A 24,016-nucleotide genomic window follows, 5' to 3' on the forward strand; every position below is an offset into this window, starting at 1 on the left:
CTGTAGAGTAAGAGTAAGCTGTATAAATGACATAATGGGTAGTATGCAGGCGATGAGTCACAATAATGTGGCTGAAGTAGTTTGACCAGACCACACACTAGAAGGTGAAGGGATGACGACATTTCGGTCCATCCTGGACCACACAATCGACTTGAGAATGGTCCAGGACGCACCGAAACGTCGTCGTCCCTTCACCTTCTAGTGTGTGGTCTGGTCAAACTAATGGGTAGTATGTCCCTGGAATAACTGCATTAGCACTGTTGATTAAAACATTGATGCAGTGGAATAAACGTTTGTATTTGAAGCAGAGGAATATACAGTGGCTTAGATATACATGACACAGTATGAATTATGAAGAGATAAAGAGTTAAATTTCATGTACCTGTGGAGAGAAGCATGTTTATGTATATGATAAGCAGGCAATAAAAAATAATATTTGGAGATTTCCCTGTTTATATGAGAGTGCTTTGTAAGATAAGATTGAGTGGTAAGGTGGAGGATGTACCTTAGAAGGATGCATCCACTGAGGTATATCCTCCACAAGTATGTAAAACTAAACACATTTTGATTGTGGTTGATCATTGGACGTACAGTATTCTTGGTTTCTATGCCAAGTATATATCATAATACAAACAATATGACTATTATAATACAGTACTGTACATGCTTTATTATAGTAGTGTATTAAATAATATAATAGTGTATGTTTTGTAAATGATATTTCTGAAACATGTATTAAACCGGCTTTAAATTATTCAGGTTTAAAAGTAAAGTATGGATCAGTTGCTTGGGTTTAATAATAGTGATACTGACCTCATCGAGGGACCTTCCCTCCGGAGACCGGTACCTTCGAGAACGGTACCCATGGAAGCCAGAGTCACTCTCATCTGCCGAGGGTGACGCTGTAGATGCAAGGGATGAAACTGAGGGCCTCTCACTGCGTCGAGCACTGCTTCCACTACCCCACTTCTCCTCCAGGCTGTAGGAAGAAACACATGCTCAGAACAAAACTTCCCAGAATGTCAGAAAAAATAGCACTCATCACAGCAAATATCTTCTCCATGCTATCAAAACACAAACACACAGTTGATTGATCAGTTGATCACAAGTTGATTGACAGTAGAGAGGTGGGACCAGAGAGCCAGAGCTCAACCCCTGTAAGCACAACTAGGTACATATAACTAGGTGGGTATACACACAATTAGGTAATTACACACACACACACACAGTCACACAATAAAGAGATAAAGACAGGCTATTTAACACAAGGGGCACACGCACTAGGGGGACACAGGTGGAAACTGAGTGCTCAAATGAGCCACAGAGATATTAGAAAGAACTTTTTTAGTGTCAGAGTGGTTGACAAATGGAATGCATTAGGAAGTGATGTGGTGGAGGCTGACTCCATACACAGTTTCAAGTGTAGATATGACAGAGCCCAATAGGCTCAGGAACCTGTACACCTGTTGATTGACGGTTGAGAGGCGGGACCAAAGAGCCAGAGCTCAACCCCCGCAAGCACAATTAGGTGAGTACTTGAGAATTTGCTTTCCTTATCCACTGGAACACCTTACCAGCTACACCTACCTCTCTCCAGCTTATGTACCAGCCTCTTATGCGGTACTGTGTCAAAGGCTTTCCGACAATAGAAGAAAATGCAGTCCGCCCAGCCTTCTCTTTCTTGCTTAATCTTTGTCACCTGGTCGTAGAATTCTATTAAGCCAGTCAGGCAAGATTTACCCTCTCCGAACCCATGTTGGCGATTTGTCACGAAGTCCCTTCTCTCCAGATGTGTTACTATTTTTTTCTCACGATCTTGTGATCTTGTGTGTTTCTCACGATCGTGTGTGTGTGTGTGTGTGTGTACTCACCTAATTGTACTCACCTAATTGTGCTTGCGGGGGTTGAGCTCTGGCTCTTTGGTCCCGCCTCTCAACCGTCAATCAACTGGTGTACAGATTCCTGAGCCTATTGGGCTCTATCATATCTACATTTGAAACTGTGAATGGAGTCAGCCTCCACCACATCACTTCCTAATGCATTCCATTTGCTAACTACTCTGACACTGAAAAAGTTCTTTCTAACGTCTCTGTGGCTCATTTGGGTACTCAGCTTCCACCTGTGTCCCCTTGTTCGCGTCCCACCAGTGTTGAAAAGTTCGTCCTTGTTTACCCGGTCGATTCCCCTGAGGATTTTGTAGGTTGTGATCATGTCCCCCCTTACTCTTCTGTCTTCCAGTGTCGTGAGGTGCATTTCCCGCAGCCTTTCCTCATAACTCATGCCTCTTAGTTCTGGGACTAGTCTAGTAGCATACCTTTGGACTTTTTCCAGCTTCGTCTTGTGCTTGACAAGGTACGGGCTCCATGCTGGGGCCGCATACTCCAGGATTGGTCTTACATATGTGGTGTACAAGATTCTGAATGATTCCTTACACAGGTTCCTGAACGCCGTTCTGATGTTAGCCAGCCTCGCATATGCCGCAGACGTTATTCTCTTTATGTGGGCTTCAGGAGACAGGTTTGGTGTGATATCAACTCCTAGATCTTTCTCTCTGTCTGTTTCATTAAGTACTTCATCTCCTATTCTGTATCCTGTGTCTGGCCTCCTGTTTCCACTGCCTAGTTTCATTACTTTGCATTTACTCGGGTTGAACTTCAACAGCCATTTGTTGGACCATTCACTCAGTCTATCCAGGTCATCTTGTAGCCTCCTACTATCATCCTCTGTTTCAATCCTCCTCATAATTTTTGCATCGTCGGCAAACATTGACAGGAACGAATCTATACCCTCTGGGAGATCATTTACATATACCAGAAACAGTATAGGTCCAAGGACTGACCCCTGCGGGACTCCACTTGTGACGTCTCGCCAATCTGAGACCTCACCCCTCACACAGACTCGTTGTCTCCTGTTGCTTAGGTATTCCTCTATCCACCGGAGTACCTTCCCTCTCACTCCAGCCTGCATCTCCAACTTTCGCACTAGCCTCTTGTGTGGCACTGTATCAAAGGCTTTCTGACAATCCAAAAATATGCAGTCTGCCCACCCTTCTCTTTCTTGCCTTATTTTTGTTGCCTGGTCGTAGAATTCAAGTAACCCTGTGAGGCAGGACCTGCCATCCCTGAACCCATGTTGATGCTGTGTTACAAAGTTCCTTCGCTCCAGATGCTCCACTAGTTTTTTTCGCACAATCTTCTCCATCAGCTTGCATGGTATGCAGGTTAGGGACACTGGCCTGTAGTTCAGTGCCTCCTGTCTATCCCCTTTCTTGTATATCGGGACTACGTTAGCTGCTTTCCAAGTATCTGGCAGTTCCCCTGTTGCCAGTGATTTGTTATACACTATGGAGAGTGGTAGGCTCAGTTCTCTTGCTCCTTCCTTTAGAACCCAAGGGGAGATTCCATCTGGGCCTATAGCCTTCGTCACGTCCAACTCTAGTAAACACTTCCTTACTTCCCCACTGGTAATCTCAAACTCTTCCAGTGGTTCCTGGTTAGCTATTCCCTCACTTACCTCTGGAATTTCTCCTTGTTCTAAGGTGAAGACCTCCTGGAATTTCTTATTCAATTCCTCACACACTTCCTTGTCATTTGTAGTGAATCCTTCCGCCCCTATCCTTAATCTCATAACCTGTTCCTTTACTGTTGTTTTTCTCCTAATGTGGCTATGCAACAATTTAGGCTGAGTCTTTGCCTGTGTGTGTGTGTGTGTGTGTGTGTGTGTGTGTGTGTGTGTGTGTGTGTGTGTGTGTGTGTGTGTGTGTGTGCTCGAGGAAAAAAAAAGTAGTTAGGAACAGTTGATTGACTGATAGTTGAGAGGCGGGTCGAAGGAGCAGAGCTCAACCCCCACAAGCACATCTAGGTGAATACACACACACACACACACACACACACACACACACACACACACACACACACACACACACACACACCTAAGGGGGCCTCGTAGCCTGGTGGATAGCGCGCAGGACTCGTAATTCTGTGGCGCGGGTTCGATTCCCGCACGAGGCAGAAACAAATGGGCAAAGTTTCTTTCACCCTAAGTGCCCCTGTTACCTAGCAGTAAATAGGTACCTGGGAGTTAGTCAGCTGTCACGGGCTGCTTCCTGGGGTGTGTGTGTGTGTGGTGTGGAAGAAAGAACAAAAAAAAAAGTAGTTAGTAAACAGTTGATTGACAGTTGAGAGACGGGCCGAAAGAGCAAAGCTCAACCCCCGCAAAAACACAACTAGTAAACACACACACACACACACACGGAACTTCAAGAACAAGAGGTCATAGATTTAAACTAACGAAACAAAGCTGCCGGAGAAATATAAGAAAATTCACATTTGTAAACAGAGTGGTAGACGGTTGGAACAAGTTAGGTGAGAAGGTGGTGGAGGCCAAAAGTCTCAGTAATTTCAGAGCGTTATATGACAAAGAGTGCTGGAGAGACGGGCCACTACGAGCGTAGCTCTCATCCTGTAACTATACTTAGGTAATTACAAAAGAAAGAGAGGTGATATGATCACCATTTACAAAATACTAACAGGAATAGACCAAATTGACAAGGAGGAATTCCTAAAACTAACAACTTCACAAACAAGAGGACGCAGATTCAAGCAAAGAACAGAGAGGTGCCAAAAAATATTTGAAAATTTTCTTTTGCAAATAGAGTGGTAGACAGATAGATCAAACTCTGTGAGATGGTGATGGTGGAGGCCAAAACCGTCATTAGTTTCAAACCGTTATACTGTACGACAAAGAAAACCGAGAAGACGGGACACTATGAGGTGTCCCGTCTTCTCTTCTAAGGCCTGTTCCTTACCACCTACATATCAGCATGCTCCAACATGAAGACTCTACATCAACAACAACAACATGTGCCAAACCGTATTGTCTAGTCACACCTTCCCCCCCCCCCCCACCCTACCTCCCACGAGAGACGGCGCACCTGCCGTCTTGCCAGCTCACCAGCAAACTATCAGTTAGGACAGTCATTATCTTGCAGGTTACTCGTCTACAACTCCAGCATTTGCACTAAAATGACGTCACAGCCCATATATACCAGTTGCGCTCTGGTTGTCGGTCTGGAGTGGCCTCTCCAGGGTGCAAAGCCAGGGTAGATTGATATGGATATGATATGACATTGATATGCTGTTACCCATGCAGCGCCCCTCCCCTCTCCACGGCGCCGAAAATCTCCAATGGAAAGGCAAACGCCAAAAAGAGTGGTTCCAGCACCGCGACAGAACTGTCAGAACGAGGTTGAAGGCAACAACGAACTGCCCCCAGGGGCTCCAGCTCCGGAGTTGACTTCGAAGTTGGTAAAATAAGGCACAGGGACCCCCCCCCCCCCAAAAAAAAAAATATATATATATATATATATATATATATATATATATATATATATATATATATATATATATATATGTCGTACCTAGTAGCCAGAACTCACTTCTCAGCCTACTATGCAAGGCCCGATTTGCCTAATAAGCCTAGTTTTCATGAATTAATGTTTTTTCGACTACCTAACCTACCTAACCTAACCTAACCTAACGTTTTCGGCTACCTAACCTAACCTAACCTATAAAGATAGGTTAGGTTAGGTTAGGTAGGGTTGGTTAGGTTCGGTCATATATCTACGTTAATTTTAACTCCAATAAAAATAAATTGACCTCATACATAATGAAATGGGTAGCTTTATCATTTCATAAGAAAAAAATTAGAGAAAATATATTAATTCAGTAAAACTTGGCTTATTAGGCAAATCGGGCCTTGCATAGTAGGCTGAGAAGTGAGTTCTGGCTACTAGGTACGACATATATATATATATATATATATATATATATATATATATATATATATATATATATATATATATATATATAATGTATAATACACACACCCCTGGTCTGGTAGCTGAGTGGACAGCACGCAGGACTCGTAATCCTGTGGCCCGGGTTCGATTCCCGGTGTCGGCCGAGACAAATGGGCAGTTTCTTTCACCCAGATGCCCCTGTTACCTAGCACTAAATAGGTACCTGGAAGTTAGACAGCTGTTATAGGGTGCTTCCTGTGTGTGTGTGAGAAAAAAAAACATGTTAGTAGTTAGTAATAGTTGATTGATTGACAGTTGAGAGGCGAGCCGAAAGAGCAGAGCTCAACTCCCGCAAGCACAACTAGGTAAATACACCGAGTGGACACAGCTCGGGCGTCGTAGTCCTAAGGGCCCGGGCTGAGGCAGAAACATATGAGCCGTCTTTTTACCTGATGCTCCTGTTCACCTAACAGTAAATAGGTACCTGGGGGATTACAGTTGCTACGGGCTGTATCTAGGGGATGTGTGCATGTGTTGGAGAGAAATATAAGTAGTAGATATGATAGAGAAAAATAGAGGAAGTCAGTACATAGACATTCGTCGATTAGAAAGACGGGGTCCAAGAGCTAACAGCTCGATCCTGTGGGCACAATTGGTAAATACACACTCAGGACATCAAACTTCTCCAAGCTGCCAAAACGAACACTCAGCACAGATATCTACTTAAATAACGGAAGCGTCCAAAGTCTCTGTGAATAGCAATTATATTATTCGTATTATTTGGCTGACTCAGAACGCTCAAGGAAAGTTCTTCTGACTACGCCGAGCCCGATGCCACCCTGGGCGATAATTCCAATACACCCATCACCATTAAAAGTGCGCCTCGCAACACTCTACTAGTATTCCTGCCAGGAACTGCCACTAATACATTTCTACACAAAAACAAAATGAGATTAATTTTTGTACAATGCTCGCTCTGAACAGTAAATGAGAGGACACATCTTGTCAGGTCCGCCATTAATATATTCTAGCGCACGGATTTCCGATTCTCTCGCGATGTGCATATTAAACAAAGAACAAAGGAAGCACACACAGTAGAAGATCATGTGTTTACTCCCGCTTTTCCATGTCCAACTACCATGTTTGAAACCTAAAGATTAATGTAAAAAAAATCTTCAAATATATTGCATATTGAAAATCGAAACAAATCGCACAAAGCAGTAATATAAACAGCTTCAAATACATCGAACAACGCAAGCATCACGCCAAAAGATGAACGTAAGTGGTCAATAATTTCTAGTGAAATCTAAACCCCTCTTACAGAGGAGAGATATGATCCATAATGACCAAAATAAGCAACGCAAGTATCACATACACCAAGGCCATATCATCAAGTCAAATATTAAAGGTCAATTGTGAACTGGGAAGCTGTACCTATGATCAGTAGGCCGATATGTTCACCGTCACTATCAAGGGCAATATTTAGCATCATATGAGCTACTACAGACTGCTGTCTGCCCTCCCATGTTTAAAAAAAAAAAAGATGTTTACATTAAAACAAAATTACGCAGGGAATGTGATATAAGAAAATTCTATAAAAAACAATAATGCATAAAAAAATGTGAATGGGGAGAATGAATCAGTGGGAGTAAGAAAATAGAATATGTAACAATGCTTTTCATTACAAAAATAAAATATATGGACATGAGAGACGAGAGAATATGTGGTAATAGAAAAGGACGAGAGCCTAGTGCGATAAACAGGTGCGGATGAGAGGTTGGCAACACAACAATGGCAGAGAGGAAGTGGAGGTCAGCTCTTGTGGGAGTGGTACCTGCTAGGGGAGGGGATGTGCTCTGCGGGGTGGATGGAGGAGAGGGGGGGGGGTTTCTCTGCGGGGTGAGTGGGAGGATTCTTTGTTGGGTTTCTCTACGAGGTGGAATGAAGGGTTTCCCTGCGGGTGGCCAGGTTCTCTGTTGGGTGACAGGGAGTATGTATGGTCTGTTATGGTCTTCTACGGGGTGGGTGGGAAGGAGTATTTTTATTAGCTGGGCGGTGTCGGTTTCTAAAGAGAATATATTATTTGTGTTGAGCAATCGGTCAATCAGCTTGATGTCTATTGTCAACCCGTTCTCGCAAATTCGTAAAGTCAATATTGACTTATTAACTACGTGCATAGGTGATATACTAAATATAATAGATACCCCTAAAAAGATTCATAGAAAACACCGACCTTACCTAACCTTGTTAGTATCTTAAGATAAGCATCTTATTGCTTCGTAATTACAATTATTACTTAACCTATACCTATTATAGGTTAGGTAATAATTGTAATTACGAAGCAATAATATGCTTATCTTAAGATACTAACAAGGTTAGGTAAGGTCGGTGTTTTCTATGAATCTTTTTAAGGGTATCTATTATGTTAAGTATGTCACCTATGCACATATTTAATAAGTCAATATTGACTTATTAAATTTGCGAGAACGGGTTGCTATTGTGGGAGAAGAGGTTGAATCGAAAATAGCAAATTTTATTCGCAGACCTATTAAAATGCACATATTAAACACAAAACTCAGAGCATGGTTTTATTAGGGCCGCTAATGTTAAGAAATTTACTCTTCTTTCTATTCCAGCATATTTACAATCGACGGTGAAAAAATTGCGACATCATAAACACTGACATAAAATTGCGACATCATAAGCACAATATAAAAAGTGCTTTTGATATTGTTCCTTGTGGAATAATGGCTACATTATCCCCGGCTTGGCGCCTTCTTTTGATAATTGCTTATTTGTGGAATACTGGAGAGCAAAGTAAGGCATTGGAGGGGTTATCTGAAATTTCATTTGGATATGACTATTTAAAAGAGAACAGCATAAATAGTCAAGTCCAATCGGGACACTGTTGTAAGTGGAGTGCCTCAGGGGTTTCTGCTTCGAGGCTATTTTAACACAGATACGGGAGCAAACGCATTCTGATTTTGTTTTTTGCTATAGTGGGTAAGTTCGTGGTACGACTCCCCCACTATAGTTTCTCCTAGAACATGACTCGCCAGTCGGTTAACAACAAGATACCAAATTAGTGGTCGGTGAATAAACAAGTGCGAACAGTTAAGACTTGACGAGAGAGAGAGTAAATCAATCAGAGAAAGGCGAAGAACAACGGGGGACATGACTGAAGTATTGTAAACAAATGTATGAAAAGGGGGTATACCAAGGATATAACTAGGAGGGCGAGAAATATAATCAACACAACGTGGGAAATGTAGCCTATGCGACTATCTGTACGCAAAGACGTAGTCTCCGTTTATACCTGTACGCGCAGATATAGCCTACGCTAATAATATCTGTATGGAATGTAGCTGGTTAATATATCTGTGCATGGAAAATGTAGCCTACGTTAGCTACAGTATAATAGGGAAGGTTAGGAAGCCTATGTTAATATCCGCTCACGAGGGATGTAACATATGCTAATACCTGTACGGGACAATGTAGCTTAAAAAAAAAAGAAATAAGTACTGACACAATTCGTTAATCTAAATTTCAAATTCGGGATATTGAGTTGCATGAAAACTGTAGCGCTTTTTAATTGAATTTATGCCTGAGTCAGCTCCATGTATTTATGCATAGAACTGCTGAACTTAACGCTTTTATCAGCCTTTGAATTTAATGTTTTAATCATGCTCTTTGACTGTAACGCCTTCAACCCATCCTCCTCTTTAGACAGTACTTTTTGCAACTATGTGAACTATCGTACACACATAGGCGTAATGGTCAATTAGAATAGGTTGTGATACTATTCACTTTGTAGACCAAACAAATAACGCAAAAAGTCAAACTTAAATATTCCTAGGCTTAGTATAGCACATATATGTACTATATTACGCCTCAGATAGCGTGGATTAGGCCTAGGAAGGTTAGGTTAGGCTAAGTTTTCCTTGCAACATCAACAAAAACTTTTTCCAATTTGTCCAGATTCAATAGTACCGTTTTCTACTTTCTAATTGCCTTTTACGTCAATATATGTAGGATGGTCCTCATCATTACTATAAATACAACCTAAACAGGAAGATAGACTGACGCCTTGTATTTATGAGGCTTGTGGGCGTTTGAATTCGCTACACAGCAAGAAGTTTATAATTTAACGAGAATTCAGCGCTGAGTTCTTTTAATCCACAAGATTGAATTCTACGATAATTTAACACTTTACGCTTCTCTGGCCGTACCTGAACTAATTGTAGGATTTTTTTCACTCAGGATATTCTGTGGGGTGAATGACTGAGCTTGTTAAGCGTTTCGTGTGAAAGAGAGGGACTGCACGTCTGTATGTGTACCGTCCTTAGGGTTCTAATACACCCGTGTACCGTCCTTAGGGTTCTAATACACCCGTGTACCGTCCTTTGGGTTCTAATACACCCGTGTACCGTCCTTAGGGTTCTAATACACCCGTGTACCGTCCTTAGGGTTCTAATACACCCGTGTACCGTCCTTAGGGTTCTAATACACCCGTGTACCGTCCTCCGGGCTCTACACCTGTGTACCGTCCTCAGGGCTCTATACCTGTATACCATCCTCAGGGCTCTACACCTGTGTACCATCCTCAGGGCTCTACACCTGTGTACCATCCTCAGGGCTCTACACCTGTGTACCATCCTCAGGGCTCTACACCTGTGTACCATCCTCAGGGCTCTACACCTGTGTACCATCCTCAGGGCTCTACACCTGTGTACCATCCTCAGGGCTCTACACCTGTGTACCATCCTCAGGGCTCTACACCTGTGTACCGTCCTCAGGGCTCTACACCTGTGTACCGTCCTCAGGGCTCTACACCTGTGTACCATCCTCAGGGCTCTACACCTGTGTACCATCCTCAGGGCTCTACACCTGTGTACCGTCTTCAGGGCTCTACACCTGTGTACCGTCCTCAGGGCTCTACACCTGTGTACCGTCCTCAGGGCTCTACACCTGTGTACCGTCCTCAGGGCTCTACACCTGTGTACCGTCCTCAGGGCTCTACACCTGTGTACCGTCCTCAGGGCTCTACACCTGTGTACCGTCCTCAGGGCTCTACACCTGTGTACCGTCCTCAGGGCTCTACACCTGTGTACCGTCCTCAGGGCTCTACACCTGTGTACCGTCCTCAGGGCTCTACACCTGTGTACCGTCCTCAGGGCTCTACACCTGTGTACCGTCCTCAGGGCTCTACACCTGTGTACCGTCCTCAGGGCTCTACACCTGTGTACCGTCCTCAGGGCCCTTCACGTCTTCCTGTATGTTACGGTCAATTCGTACACAGACGTGTTGCCCACTGCCCGTTTTATAAATATTAAAACTATACATCTTATGGTTAGGCTGGATTGGGTTGTTCATGGGTTACCTTAGCCTCAGGTAGATGTAATATATATTTAAATCCTTACGCGAACCGTGTTATGTAGGAAATAACCTATATACAGTACCTCCCTCAGGTCTTGGCATGGGTTGTATCTAAATCCCCGTCGTTTCAAGAGTAAGGAAAATAAAATATTTTGTGTTAAAGGGACAATGATTTAAATCGTCAAAGGCAATAGTGTTAGTTCCCACATGTTAATAATGTGTAACACTGTAAAAGTGTTTGGTTTAGTTTAATACATACATAGAGTACATGAGTCACAGACAGGGATCTGAGAGGCGCCAGTTTGTCGGCCTGAGATCCCACACCTCAAAGCGTTAATGACCTCAAGTGACCTGAGGTCAGATCATGAGAATTTCACCTTGCTTCCGCTAAGCTTATAATTGTAGTCTGGTAGCCTTCAAACATGCTGACGTTTAAGGAGTGGCTTGGTAGTGCCGGAGGCTATCTACTTGTGGGCGGAGTTAGTACTAGGGTCCCCAATATATACTGAGGGAGCATAGAGCATTGAAGCATTAACAGACAGAACGGCAGTCAGCAGAGCAGAGGAGACGGCCCTAGCAGGGAGGCTGTCGGCCGGCAGGGCGGGAGTCTCCGTCAACTACAGACCCCCCCCTCTCTATCCAGCTATAGGCACACACTTGGTGAGTTGAGCAGTAAGGTGACTTGGTCGTGTTTTACAAGTGTTGTGTGAAGATCAGGGGCAGTCAATTGTAGTGTTCTCAGATTCTTGGAGGATGACTCACTTTGCATATTAATCTTTAACATTTTAATTGGATTGCTTATATTATGATACTTAGTATGTGAAATATATGAACTTATTATTTAAATCGTCTTTGTTCCCTAGAGCTTTGAGTTGAGGTGAGAAAGCCTCGGTGGTTACTAGATTCAAGATATTAATAAGTACATGTTTGGAGTTGATACATGGTACAGAGGGAACATACTAATAATGAACTCATGATAACATCCTTTGAGAATTTTGTGATACAGGCAAGTTCCATTCGTTGTCTTGTATGTAATGATCATGAATGGATGGTGGCAGCATTTCGTCTTCTACTATCTACTCTTCTACTTCTACTATCTACTCTTCTACTTCTACCTATCTACACCTCTCCCTCCACCCTTCTCTAAACTCTCACTTTCAACTAATGACCCTCCTTGCTCCTCCCACCTCTCTCCCTCTCACCCCAAACCCTCACTAATTACTTCACTATTCATTTCTTTCCTTTCGTTTTCTCTTATACGTTTGTGGCAATGATTCTGTATTCTAGAGTTCTCTCTAGAGTTTCGGGTAGCTGGTCCAGTTACGGCGCCTTGTAGTCTTAGCACCTAGGTAGTCAAATACCTAGGTTACAAGGTGTTGAACGAGAGAGGTTGCCTTAGGATCTCTGGGAGTGCTCTAGAATAGTTAGCTAACTGAGGACGGGATAACGGACTAGAGAGAGCTGTTTTCCCCGGCCTCGTTAGTTAACTGGGGGGTGGAATAATGGACAAGATAGAGCTATTTCCCCCACCCCCCCGTTACAAATGTACAAATTAAACACGAAGGTCATGTATATTTTGGTTCATTATTACTCTCTTATGTTGTCGACTAAAGACTTCTAACTCGGTAAAGGCATCACAAATAAGAATCAGCAATAAAAACATATATAATTAAAGTGGCAAACACTCCATGAACTTTCACCTGTCATCGCCAAAAATATAATCTGTAAAAGTTTTCAGGATAAATCACGTGACCTTTATTAAAAGAAGAATCTATTGAGAGACCTTTTACAAGATCAATGCCAAATCCTTAAAATATATCAACATCTTATTCACAAAACCTTCTATCTTAAATCTTAAATAATGAATGAGCTCAATTTTTCAAAACAAATTATATAACGAATTAAAGTTTCCACGATGAAAAGTAGAGGTGCAATAGGTATTCTGAGAGAGAACTCTATCAATATCAGAGGCCCGAGACTGTTCAACACGCTTCCACTACACATAAGGGACATAACTGGCCGACCCCTTCAAGTGTCCAAGAGAGAACTCGATAAACACTTCCAAAGGATACCTAATCAACCAGGCTGTGATTCATACGACAGGCTGCGAGCAGTCGCGTCCAACAACCTGGTTGACCAGTCCAGCAACGAGGTCGGTCGGGAACCGGGCCGCGGGGACGTTGAGCCCCAAAATTATCGCAAGGTATGATGGCACTGTAACAGTATTGTCCTAAGACCAGATATAGCGAGGGTTGTATGAGGCCAGGTGTTTACAAGTGTGTAGACAACATCTGCTACAATGTGGTGGTGGGATTCCAGCTTCAACCTTGACGCGGAGCGGACGTCTTGACACGCTCCGCGACTGCATATGGACCACCGGCGAACGAACACAATTATTGCCCTTTGGGTCCGTACAGTCCATACTGCCCTCAGACTTTCCTCGCGCCCTTATCCTCAGGAGCCACAAGGAAGATTATAGGCTACCCGACTTCCCCCACATCACCCCAACTCCGTTTTCCGGTAGGATGTTTGGGCGGGAAGCGGGTGCCCGGCCCCGGCTTGGCTGAGATGTACTGGGAGTTGCGGGTTTCAGTGGATTCCTGGTGCCTTCGGGGGCACTAGAAGACGTAGCTGCATTTGTACCCGACTGGGTTTGAAGTTTAGTGGATTCATCGTGATTATATCGTTAAGCTTCATCTCTGTTAGCTACCCAGAGTTCAAAGGACGCGTGACGTCATTTTCTTACCGCCCACAGGATTAGTTTAGGCTACACTATAAAGCTTCCGGCGGTACCAATCAATCAGCACTATTGTCTGAGGGGTCACTGGGTGTCAACAGTCTTTCACATGTAAGGGTAGTCAGCAGGTGGAATGCATTGCAATCTCCAAATGTACTCACTAGAAAGACGACGAGAGAATCAAGTAATATACACGTCGAAGATACTGGAGGGCCAGGTACCAAATCTACACAGTAAAATAACAACGTACTGGACTGAACGATATGGAAGAAAATGTAGAATAGAATCAGTGAAGAGCAGAGGTGCCATAGGCACAATCAGAGAACACTGTGTAAACATCAGAGGTCCACGGTTGTTCAACACCCTCCCAGCGAGCATAAGAAATATTGTCGGAACAACCGTGGACATCTTCAAGAGGAAACTAGATTGTTTCCTCCAAGGAGTGCCGGACCAAAGCTATGATGGGTATGTGGGCCTGCGGGCCGCTCCAAGCAACAGCCTGGTGGACCAAACTCTCACAAGTCAAGCCTGGCCTCGGGCTGGGCTTGGGGAGCAGAAGAACTCCCAGAACCCCATCAACCAGGTATCAACCAACCAGGAGGCTGTGGAAGCCACCTCTATCCACAACTTTAAGGCCAGATTCGATAGAATTTCAACATCAAAATAGTTTAATTGTAATGCAACACATACAACAAGACCATTAGGCAGGAAATGAGAGCTAGATCTCACTCCCCGTAGACACTATTAGGTAAGCACTTGGCTTTTCTGTGCGGGGTGTAGGGGGGGATCTAACTCGATTAAAGATTGTCTAATCTAGCGAATTTTAGGCCTAAGATAGTTTAATTAGGTCTAAAACAGATTAATTTAGATTTATGGTAACTCACTTGGTTATGCCCAACCAATTGGGCTGGACGGTAGAGCGACGGTTTCGCTTCATGCAGGTCGGCGTTCAATCCCCGACTGTCCAAGTGGTTGCATGGGCACCATTCCTTCCCCCCGTCCCATCCCAAATCCTTATCTTGAACCCTTCCAAGTGCTATATAGTGGAAATGGCTTGGCGCTTTCTCCTGATAGTGCCTTGTTGTTATACCCGTTAGAATTCTAATAGCACAAAAAGTGTACTATTTTAGGGGAGGGGACTGAACAGTCCATATTTTGCACATTTCACCTATATTACTTGTACTATCATTTTTGGAATATGGGTTGGAATGAAGACACGACATTATCTTCTGTGTATGGCACACCCTTATCTATATCCCCCCCCCCGACCCACTCTACAACACACGATAACGCCCATTGATAAAACTGTCTCTGACACCGTAGCGAGTTCGTTACTCATGCCAGAACGAAATAAAATGCAAAAATAAACTAAATAAATGGATACAGGTTACAAGACGCACTTAAATATTTGTATACCTGCTTGGTGGGGTTCTGGGAGTTCTTCTACTTCCCCCAAGCCCGGCCCGAGGCCAGGCTTGACTTGTGAGAGTTTGGTCCACTAGGCTGTTGCTTGGAGCGGTCCGCAGCGCCCACATATCCATCACAGCCCGGTTTGTCCGGGACTTCTTGAAGAAAACTATCTAGTTTTTCTCTTGAAAATGTCCACGGATGTTCCGGCAATATTTCATATATTGCCGGATAACATGGCGCTACTGTGCATATACCATTTAGTGAGCATAACAACGGTAACATAGCCAGGAGGATGACGGACTGTAAACCCGTACTGTAAACCTCGGGAGACCAGAGACGCCACGGTAATTAGGTGGATGCTACACAGGGAGCACCTTGAAATACTCTAAGTCTACCGCGTTACAAACGAGAGAGAGAAACCTTGTACCCCATAATGTAGACATAACATTTATCTGAAGGTTAGTTCCATAATCGACAAAAATATCTCAATGGTATGATAAGCAGTATAAGAAAAGCCGGTTAAACTAAGTGAGGTAAAAACAGACGAGGAAAAATACACTCGTCCGACTCGCACAATGGCGTTGATCAACACAAACATGTCGTTGATCACCACAAACATGACGTTGATCACCACAAACATGTCGTTGATCACCACAAACATGGCGTTGATCAACACAAACATGTCGTTGATCACCACAAACATGTCGTTGATCACCACAAACATGTCGTTGATCAACACAAACATGTCGTTGATCACCACAAACATGTCGTTGATCAACACAAACATGTCGTTGATCACCACAAACAAGATCAATTAGGAGGCAGTGAGGCCAGGCAATAAGGAGGTTCAACATTACAATCATAGACGGGATCAAGGGACCTGAAACAAAATTTTGTTTTAAAATCAATGCTGCAGGTCTTATACATCAGATGACATTACCCCCTCAACTAGTTTACCTGTCAGCTAGGTTACCAGTCAACTAGTTTACCTGTCAGCTAGGTTACCAGTCAACTAGTTCACCTGTCAGCTAGGTTACCAGTCAACTAGTTCACCTGTCAGCTAGGTTACCAGTCAACTAGTTTACCTGTCAGCTAGGTTACCAGTCAACTAGTTTACCTGTCAGCTAGGTTACCAGTCAACTAGTTTACCTGTCAGCTAGGTTACCAGTCAACTAGTTTACCTGTCAGCTAGGTTACCAGTCAACTAGTTTACCTGTCAGCTAGGTTACCAGTCAACTAGTTCACCTGTCAGCTAGGTTACCAGTCAACTAGTTTACCTGTCAGCTAGGTTACCAGTCAACTAGTTTACCTGTCAGCTAGGTTACCAGTCAACTAGTTTACCTGTCAGCTAGGTTACCAGTCAACTAGTTTACCTGTCAGCTAGGTTACCAGTCAACTAGTTTGCCTGTCAGCTAGGTTACCAGTCAACTAGTTTACCTGTCAGCTAGGTTACCAGTCAACTAGTTTACCTGTCAGCTAGGTTACCAGTCAACTAGTTTACCTGTCAGCTAGGTTACCAGTCAACTAGTTCACCTGTCAGCTAGGTTACCAGTCAACTAGTTTACCTGTCAGCTAGGTTACCAGTCAACTAGTTTACCTGTCAGCTAGGTTACCAGTCAACTAGTTTACCTGTCAGCTAGGTTACCAGTCAACTAGTTTACCTGTCAGCTAGGTTACCAGTCAACTAGTTTACCTGTCAGCTAGGTTACCAGTCAACTAGTTTACCTGTCAGCTAGGTTACCAGTCAACTAGTTTACCAGTCAACTAGTTTACCTGTCAGCTAGGTTACCAGTCAACTAGTTTACCTGTCAGCTAGGTTACCAGTCAACTAGTTTACCTGTCAACTAGGTTACCAGTCAACTAGTTTACCTGTCAGCTAGGTTACCAGTCAACTAGTTTACCTGTCAGCTAGGTTACCAGTCAACTAGTTTACCTGTCAACTAGGTTACCAGTCAACTAGTTTACCTGTCAACTAGGTTACCAGTCAACTAGTTTACCTGTCAGCTAGGTTACCAGTCAACTAGTTTACCTGTCAGCTAGGTTACCAGTCAACTAGTTTACCTGTCAGCTAGGTTACCAGTCAACTAGTTTACCTGTCAGCTAGGTTACCAGTCAACTAGTTTACCTGTCAACTAGGTTACCAGTCAACTAGTTTACCTGTCAGCTAGGTTACCAGTCAACTAGTTTACCTGTCAGCTAGGTTACCAGTCAACTAGTTTACCTGTCAGCTAGGTTACCAGTCAACTAGTTTACCAGTCAACTAGGTTACCAGTCAACTAGTTTACCTGTCAACTAGGTTACCAGTCAACTAGTTTACCTGTCAACTAGGTTACCAGTCAACTAGTTTACCTGTCAACTAGGTTACCAGTCAACTAGTTTACCTGTCAGCTAGGTTACCTGTCAACTAGGTTACCTGTCAGCTAGGTTACCAGTCAACAAGTTTACATGTCAGCTAGGTTACCAGTCAACTATTTTACCTGTCAGCTAGGTTACCAGTCAACTAGTTTACCTGTCAGCTAGGTTACCAGTCAACTAGTTTACCTGTCAGCTAGGTTACCAGTCAACTAGTTTACCAGTCAACTAGGTTACCAGTCAACTAGTTTACCTGTCAACTAGGTTACCAGTCAACTAGTTTACCTGTCAACTAGGTTACCAGTCAACTAGTTTACCTGTCAACTAGGTTACCAGTCAACTAGTTTACCTGTCAGCTAGGTTACCTGTCAACTAGGTTACCTGTCAGCTAGGTTACCAGTCAACAAGTTTACATGTCAGCTAGGTTACCAGTCAACTATTTTACCTGTCAGCTAGGTTACCAGTCAACTAGTTTACCTGTCAGCTAGGTTACCAGTCAACTAGTTTACCTGTCAGCTAGGTTACCAGTCAACTAGTTTACCAGTCAACTAGGTTACCAGTCAACTAGTTTACCTGTCAACTAGGTTACCAGTCAACTAGTTTACCTGTCAGCTAGGTTACCTGTCAACTAGGTTACCTGTCAGCTAGGTTACCAGTCAACAAGTTTACCTGTCAGCTAGGTTACCAGTCAACTAGTTTACCTGTCAGCTAGGTTACCAGTCAACTAGTTTACCTGTCAACTAGGTTACCAGTCAACTAGTTTACCTGTCAACTAGGTTACCAGTCAACTAGTTTACCAGTACTGACCACAGTTTTGTTTCTCATGTATATCTATAATTCAGTTAATATTATTGACATACATGCAGGCTTATAAGAGTTGAAAAGGGATCTATATAGAGGGCCGAAGGAAGTCTATGGACGGGATCCAGAAGCTGAAGCACTACTTTACCACTCAGAAAGCTTATTGGTCAGCTAGGTGGAACAGGTGGCCCAAAGAAATTGAAATTGAAATAAGTTTATTGAGATAAAATACACACAAAGGGATGAGGTAGCTCAAGCTATTCTCACCCCGTTCAGTAAGGCCCAAAGAAGTTTTTTATTTATCAGTTAGAATACCTGTCGTACAGATACTTCAACGATCAAGTAGTTAAGCAGTTATTAAGTTGACGAATTAGTTGGACTTCGAAGCCAATCAACTATTCCAAACTGAACATCTCTATCTAAAAATATTCATGTTACCAAATTCACAATTTTTACCAGTCAGTTATTTTACTACTCAATTAGTTTACTATAAAGTTGTTTGCCTATAAACTAGTTTGCCATTGAATCTGACAGTCAAATGGCTATAGTTTCCAACCCAATCACTTGTATAAGATCTCGAGGTGGACCTTCGACTCCAGATGAATGAATGTTAACGTGTCACCGCTCGCTGAGTCATTATGTTAAAGTATATGTCATTGTGATAAATAACATTATGTCATCATAGCTAAAGTGTTTTCAGCGGTTTAATGAGAGAAAATTACCATCTTATCTGTCGTTACCGGTGTGATGTCCTTCATTTTGCAACACGTGAATGATAAGTGTGGACGGAGGAGGGAGGGGGGGGGGGTAGTAGGGGGCATGCGAGTGGGAATTCCTTCCCATGTGTGTATACATACAGAGGTGTGAATATATACACCAACTGTGTACCAATGAACAAATCCACAAGGGCCGTGATGTGTACAATTGGTACACTGAGTGTACCAATGTTTACGGGTGCGTGCGTGTGGGTGTTCTCGGGCGCGTGTGCACACATCTTGGGATGAGGTGCAGGTTACGGTGCCAGCAGTACCTGCCAACCCTCGTGAGGCAACATACAAGTAACTGAGGGGGTAGAGACAAGGCCAACTGGGAAAGCCTCTTTAAATTGCGAGAAAACAAGACAAGAGGACACAAGTGGAAGTTGGAGACACATATGAGTGGAAGATATGTAAGGAAACAAACACCCCGTACGGGTGGCCAGCAAGTGGAGTGCACTGAGAGCAGTTGTGGAAGATACCTCTAGAAGAAGATAAAAACTAGAGCAGTGGATGTACACTATTATACTCTTAGAGAGAATATTGACATAGTAGCACTCCAGGAAACTGGGGATAGGGATGGTAGCATTCTGAGGCTAAATGGCTATAGAGGTGTTCACTTATATGCTGATGGAGGAACTAAGGGGTGTCTCATGTTATGTCAAAAGTACCATACCTGTTGAGATAACTGGAATCCCTCAGATATATAGAGGTATTGAAAGTATTAGCTTGCGGATACAATTACAAGACCGAGAGTTAAATTTCATTAATCTATACATCTCTGATAGCTCCCTTGATTTAAGATACTTGTCAGATTCCTTCTTTCCTGAAGATACACTTGTGGTAGGGGATTTTAATGCCAGACATCTAGCTTTAGGTTCAAGGGGTAAAGCAAATAGGAATGGTTGCAGATGGTAGCAGTTTTTGCAGGAACATGAAGATGTTCAACTGCTGGGCGAGCCCTCTCTTACTAATTTGAGGGGAGGGAGATTAGATTATGCTTGCTTGATAAATGCTGAGGGCATAGAGGGGAATTGTCTTACTGTGGATGAAATGCTAAGTGATCATTTTGCATTACAAATACAGCTTAAACTAGATAAAAAGAATGCCTGCCTTCAGAGGAAAAGGTTAGAGTTTAGTGAAGGAGAATTAAGGGGTCTTGTTGGTCATATTAAGTCTTGGTATGATACTTATAAGCCAGTTTGATGGCTTATAAGCCAGTGGTGATGTCACTTGCACAGGTATTACCAGTTTCGGCAGAAGCATTTTATGAAGATCTAATTAAGGAGGTAGATGTATTTAATGCAACATTGAACCGGAAAACATCTAGTATAAAAAGCATCCCCCCAGAAAATAAAATTATACACAGGACAAGATGCTTAAGGGGAGGACATTAACAATGAGGAGAGCTCACAGGGATTGGAATAGGAATGGTAGAACTGAGGAAGGGAAGAATGCTTTGCTGGCAGTTGCTAGGCTGTGTGGGGAGAAGAGAAAGGAAATTAGGAGCAAGTATTGGCAGGAGTTTGCAGAGAAAGTTGGGAGTAACAGAAACGTGAAGGAAATCTGGCAAGACGTAAATAAAGTAAGGGGGTAAAAAGCATAATTTTGTTGCACATCCTGACCCGCAAGGAATTGCAAATGGTCTCGTAAATAAATGGGAGGAAGCTGCCAAACTTAGTTCATTACCCGCTGTAACGAGAGTCATTAGATTCTTGGGAAGATCTAAGAAAGGATTTTATACTTACAGGAGGTGATGTCACTTGCATAGGTATTACCAGAGAAGAACTAATAACAGCGATTACAGTTGGGAAATCTACCGCCCCTGGGGAGGATGAAGTAACTTATGAAATACTTAATGAACTTGCCATTATGACGAAAAGCCCACTGTTAGACCTCTTTAATATTAGTTATAAAGAGGGCAATATTCCCAGTAAATGGAAAAAAGCTATGATCACCCCTATCCCTAAAGCCAATGGAGAGTATAGACCTGTGTCCTTAACCTCATGTTTTTGTAAAATGATGGAGAGGATAATTTTAAACAGACTTTTTATATATAATAGGTGATCAGCTGTCTAGTAATGTGTTCGGGTTCCTCAGAAGCAAAAGTACCTCTAACTGTATTATTAAATGACTAGCTAATGATAATGATTATTATAGAATTTTTATTGATTTACAAGAAGCTTTTGATAAAGCCAACAAAGAGGTTATTTTATATGAATTAGCTGGTCTTGGTGTTGAAGGGAGATTATTGCGCTGGATAGGGGATTATCTTTACGAAAGGAAGGCTCAGGTGTGGTATCAAGGTTGTATGTCAGGTGTGAGATCTTTCGAACTCGGCACACCTCAGGGAGGAGTGTTGAGTCCCACCCTGTTTAATGCACTAATGAATAAGATAGGATCTGAGAGATACTCAAATGGGTTAACTCCGATCATATATGCCGATGATATTTTGTTTCAGGGCAAAGATATTTCAAAAGTTCAGTGTTGGATAATTTCGGAAACCTGTGTCACCATATGGGACTGGTGGTTAATGAAGACAAAACTAATTTTGAATGTAGAAGTCGGAGGCCCATTATATTGAAAATAAACGGTAAAAATATAGGGTTAATATATATAAATATTTAGGCATATATGTTGGATATATGCCTTCCATGAGAGTTTGGAAGCTGAGATGAACAGACTGTTGGGTCAATGTCGGAAGAGATTACAACCTCTGAAGGCCTTGGCATGCTGGGGAAAGGGAGTGGGAGTCCCTGTGCTACGGATGATATACTTGAGTACTGTAAGATCTCTTATTAATTATGCTGCACCTGTCATTTCTTGTTTTGGTAAAGGTAGGATGGGCCAGTTGGAGAAGGTATAAAATGAAGCCATGAGAATTATCTTAGAATGCCCAAGAAATGCTATGATTGAGATAATGAGGATAGAGTTGAATCTGAAGAGTATTGGGGATAGAATTTCAGAGATAAATGTAGCCTCTGCCATTAGAGTAATGAGAGGTGGGGGAGCTAATGAATTAATCCTCTCGGTTCAAAAAGTGGGAAGTAATGAACAATGTCTGATAAAGAAGAGAGCATGAGTACCTTATGTTCTAATGTTATAAAGTATGATGTTATTACAGAGTGCATTGCGGTGCCTAAGAGACAATTCACACCATCATGGGAGGATTGCAATGTACATGTAGTAATTATTCCCTTGCTAAGGAAAAAAAGTATGTATGAAATAGGAAAGCTGAGGGCAACATATGATTGTATAATTAGAAAATTACCTACAGAAAACACTCTACATGTATACTGTGATGGGTCAGTAGCTAGGGATGGGAAGGCAGGATGTGGAGTTTTGATTAGGGAGTACACTGACATCGACACTGTAGATACTGTTATTGGACGCCGCTTAACTGACAATGTCTCTTCAACACAGGCTGAACTCCAACTCTTCAACACAGGCTGAACTCCAACTCTTCAACACAGGCTGAACTGAATACACTGAACGTGTATTAGCAGGATTACAGGAAGTAGCCAAATGTGGTAAAAATGCCTGCTTCTTTATTGACAATAGAGGAGCATTAGAGTCTTGAAATAGCAGACACCCAGTATACCAGAATACTGTGACAGTGTAGAGAGAATGTTAAGAAATTAGAAAAAACTGGGTATAAAGTAAGATTCATGTGGATCCCTTCACATGCGGGAAAACTGTTGAATGGGGTAGTTGATGAGATAGCGAAGAGTGCCACGGAAAAAACTCTTGTTGATGTTATTTCTCAGATAACCTTGAAACAAATAAAAACAAGAATCAAGATGGTCCAAGAGGGTGAAGAAATGGTAAAGAGAATGGTAATGGTAGACAGTAGTAACACACTTAAGAATTATTCAATAATAAATACAAATTCGTCCTTCACCTATGGTAGAGGAAAGTCTACTTGGAAGGATTCAATTTACATGAGATTAAGATTAGGATACAAATATATCTGGCAATACGGTGTTGATGTCAGAGAAAAAAATAAGGAGTGTAAATTATGTAGTATGCCGCAAGCCCACACCTTAGAACATTATGTACTAGAGTGTCAACTTATTGATAACTATAGAATAAGGAAATAAGTAATGTACCACATCTAATTGTTTGGATGTGTGATAATGGTATGATAGACAGTACACTTAGGAGCTTCAAGAATTTTGCCTCAAGAGTATAACACTTATATGCTGTGCTTACTATATTAACCTGCAATGTTAAATGGGATTATTGTATTGTGATTTGTGTATTTGTACTTACTGAATTTGTGCGCCCCTTGAGGGACTTGAAGTAGAGGGGGGGGGGGTAGGAATAGCCTAAGCTACTCTATCCCTTTGAGATGTATTTCTTTCTTGTCTCAATAAACATACTTGAACTTGAACCTCCATCCAAAACTTTCGGGACAAGTTCGACCAAGAATTTGAGCGTCAGAATAGTTAAGCTAAAACGCAACATGCTAGAAGATGGGGCATTAAGAGATAGTAAGACCTCACCTCTCCTCTCACCTCCGTCACTGGCAGGTTAACACGTTCGTCACACACACACACACAAGAGAACGTCGATGAGTAAAATATGTGAGAAGGATCAGCAGAGAAAAAAAGGCAGAATACTCCATGAAGACCTAGACAGGCTGCAGAGTTGATACGAGGAATATCTACTGTTATTCAATACCAGTAAGTGTATGGTGGTAGAACTGTAGGCAAGGGAGAGCACCCATGTGACACTGTATGAAAATGCTTCAATGTGTGCATGAGTGTGTGTCTGTGATATATA

The 24,016-nt window shown here is 42.6% G+C and overlaps 1 protein-coding gene across 5 annotated transcripts in view; it reads right to left on the reverse strand.

The window, feature by feature from the left end:
* The window catches only part of LOC123758108 (uro-adherence factor A-like), a 364,530-nt gene that overhangs the window by 17,204 nt on the left and 323,310 nt on the right, over positions 1 to 24,016 (reverse strand). For all 5 annotated transcript variants that reach the window (XM_069338664.1, XM_069338665.1, XM_069338666.1 and 2 more), the window contains one exon: positions 814 to 979. In XM_069338664.1, the coding sequence (XP_069194765.1) occupies positions 814 to 979 (166 nt within the window). The remainder of the gene's footprint in view (positions 1 to 813; positions 980 to 24,016) is intronic.

The sequence above is a fragment of the Procambarus clarkii genome, chromosome 40, assembly GCF_040958095.1.
Source record: "Procambarus clarkii isolate CNS0578487 chromosome 40, FALCON_Pclarkii_2.0, whole genome shotgun sequence".
NCBI classification, from domain to species: domain Eukaryota; kingdom Metazoa; phylum Arthropoda; class Malacostraca; order Decapoda; family Cambaridae; genus Procambarus; species Procambarus clarkii.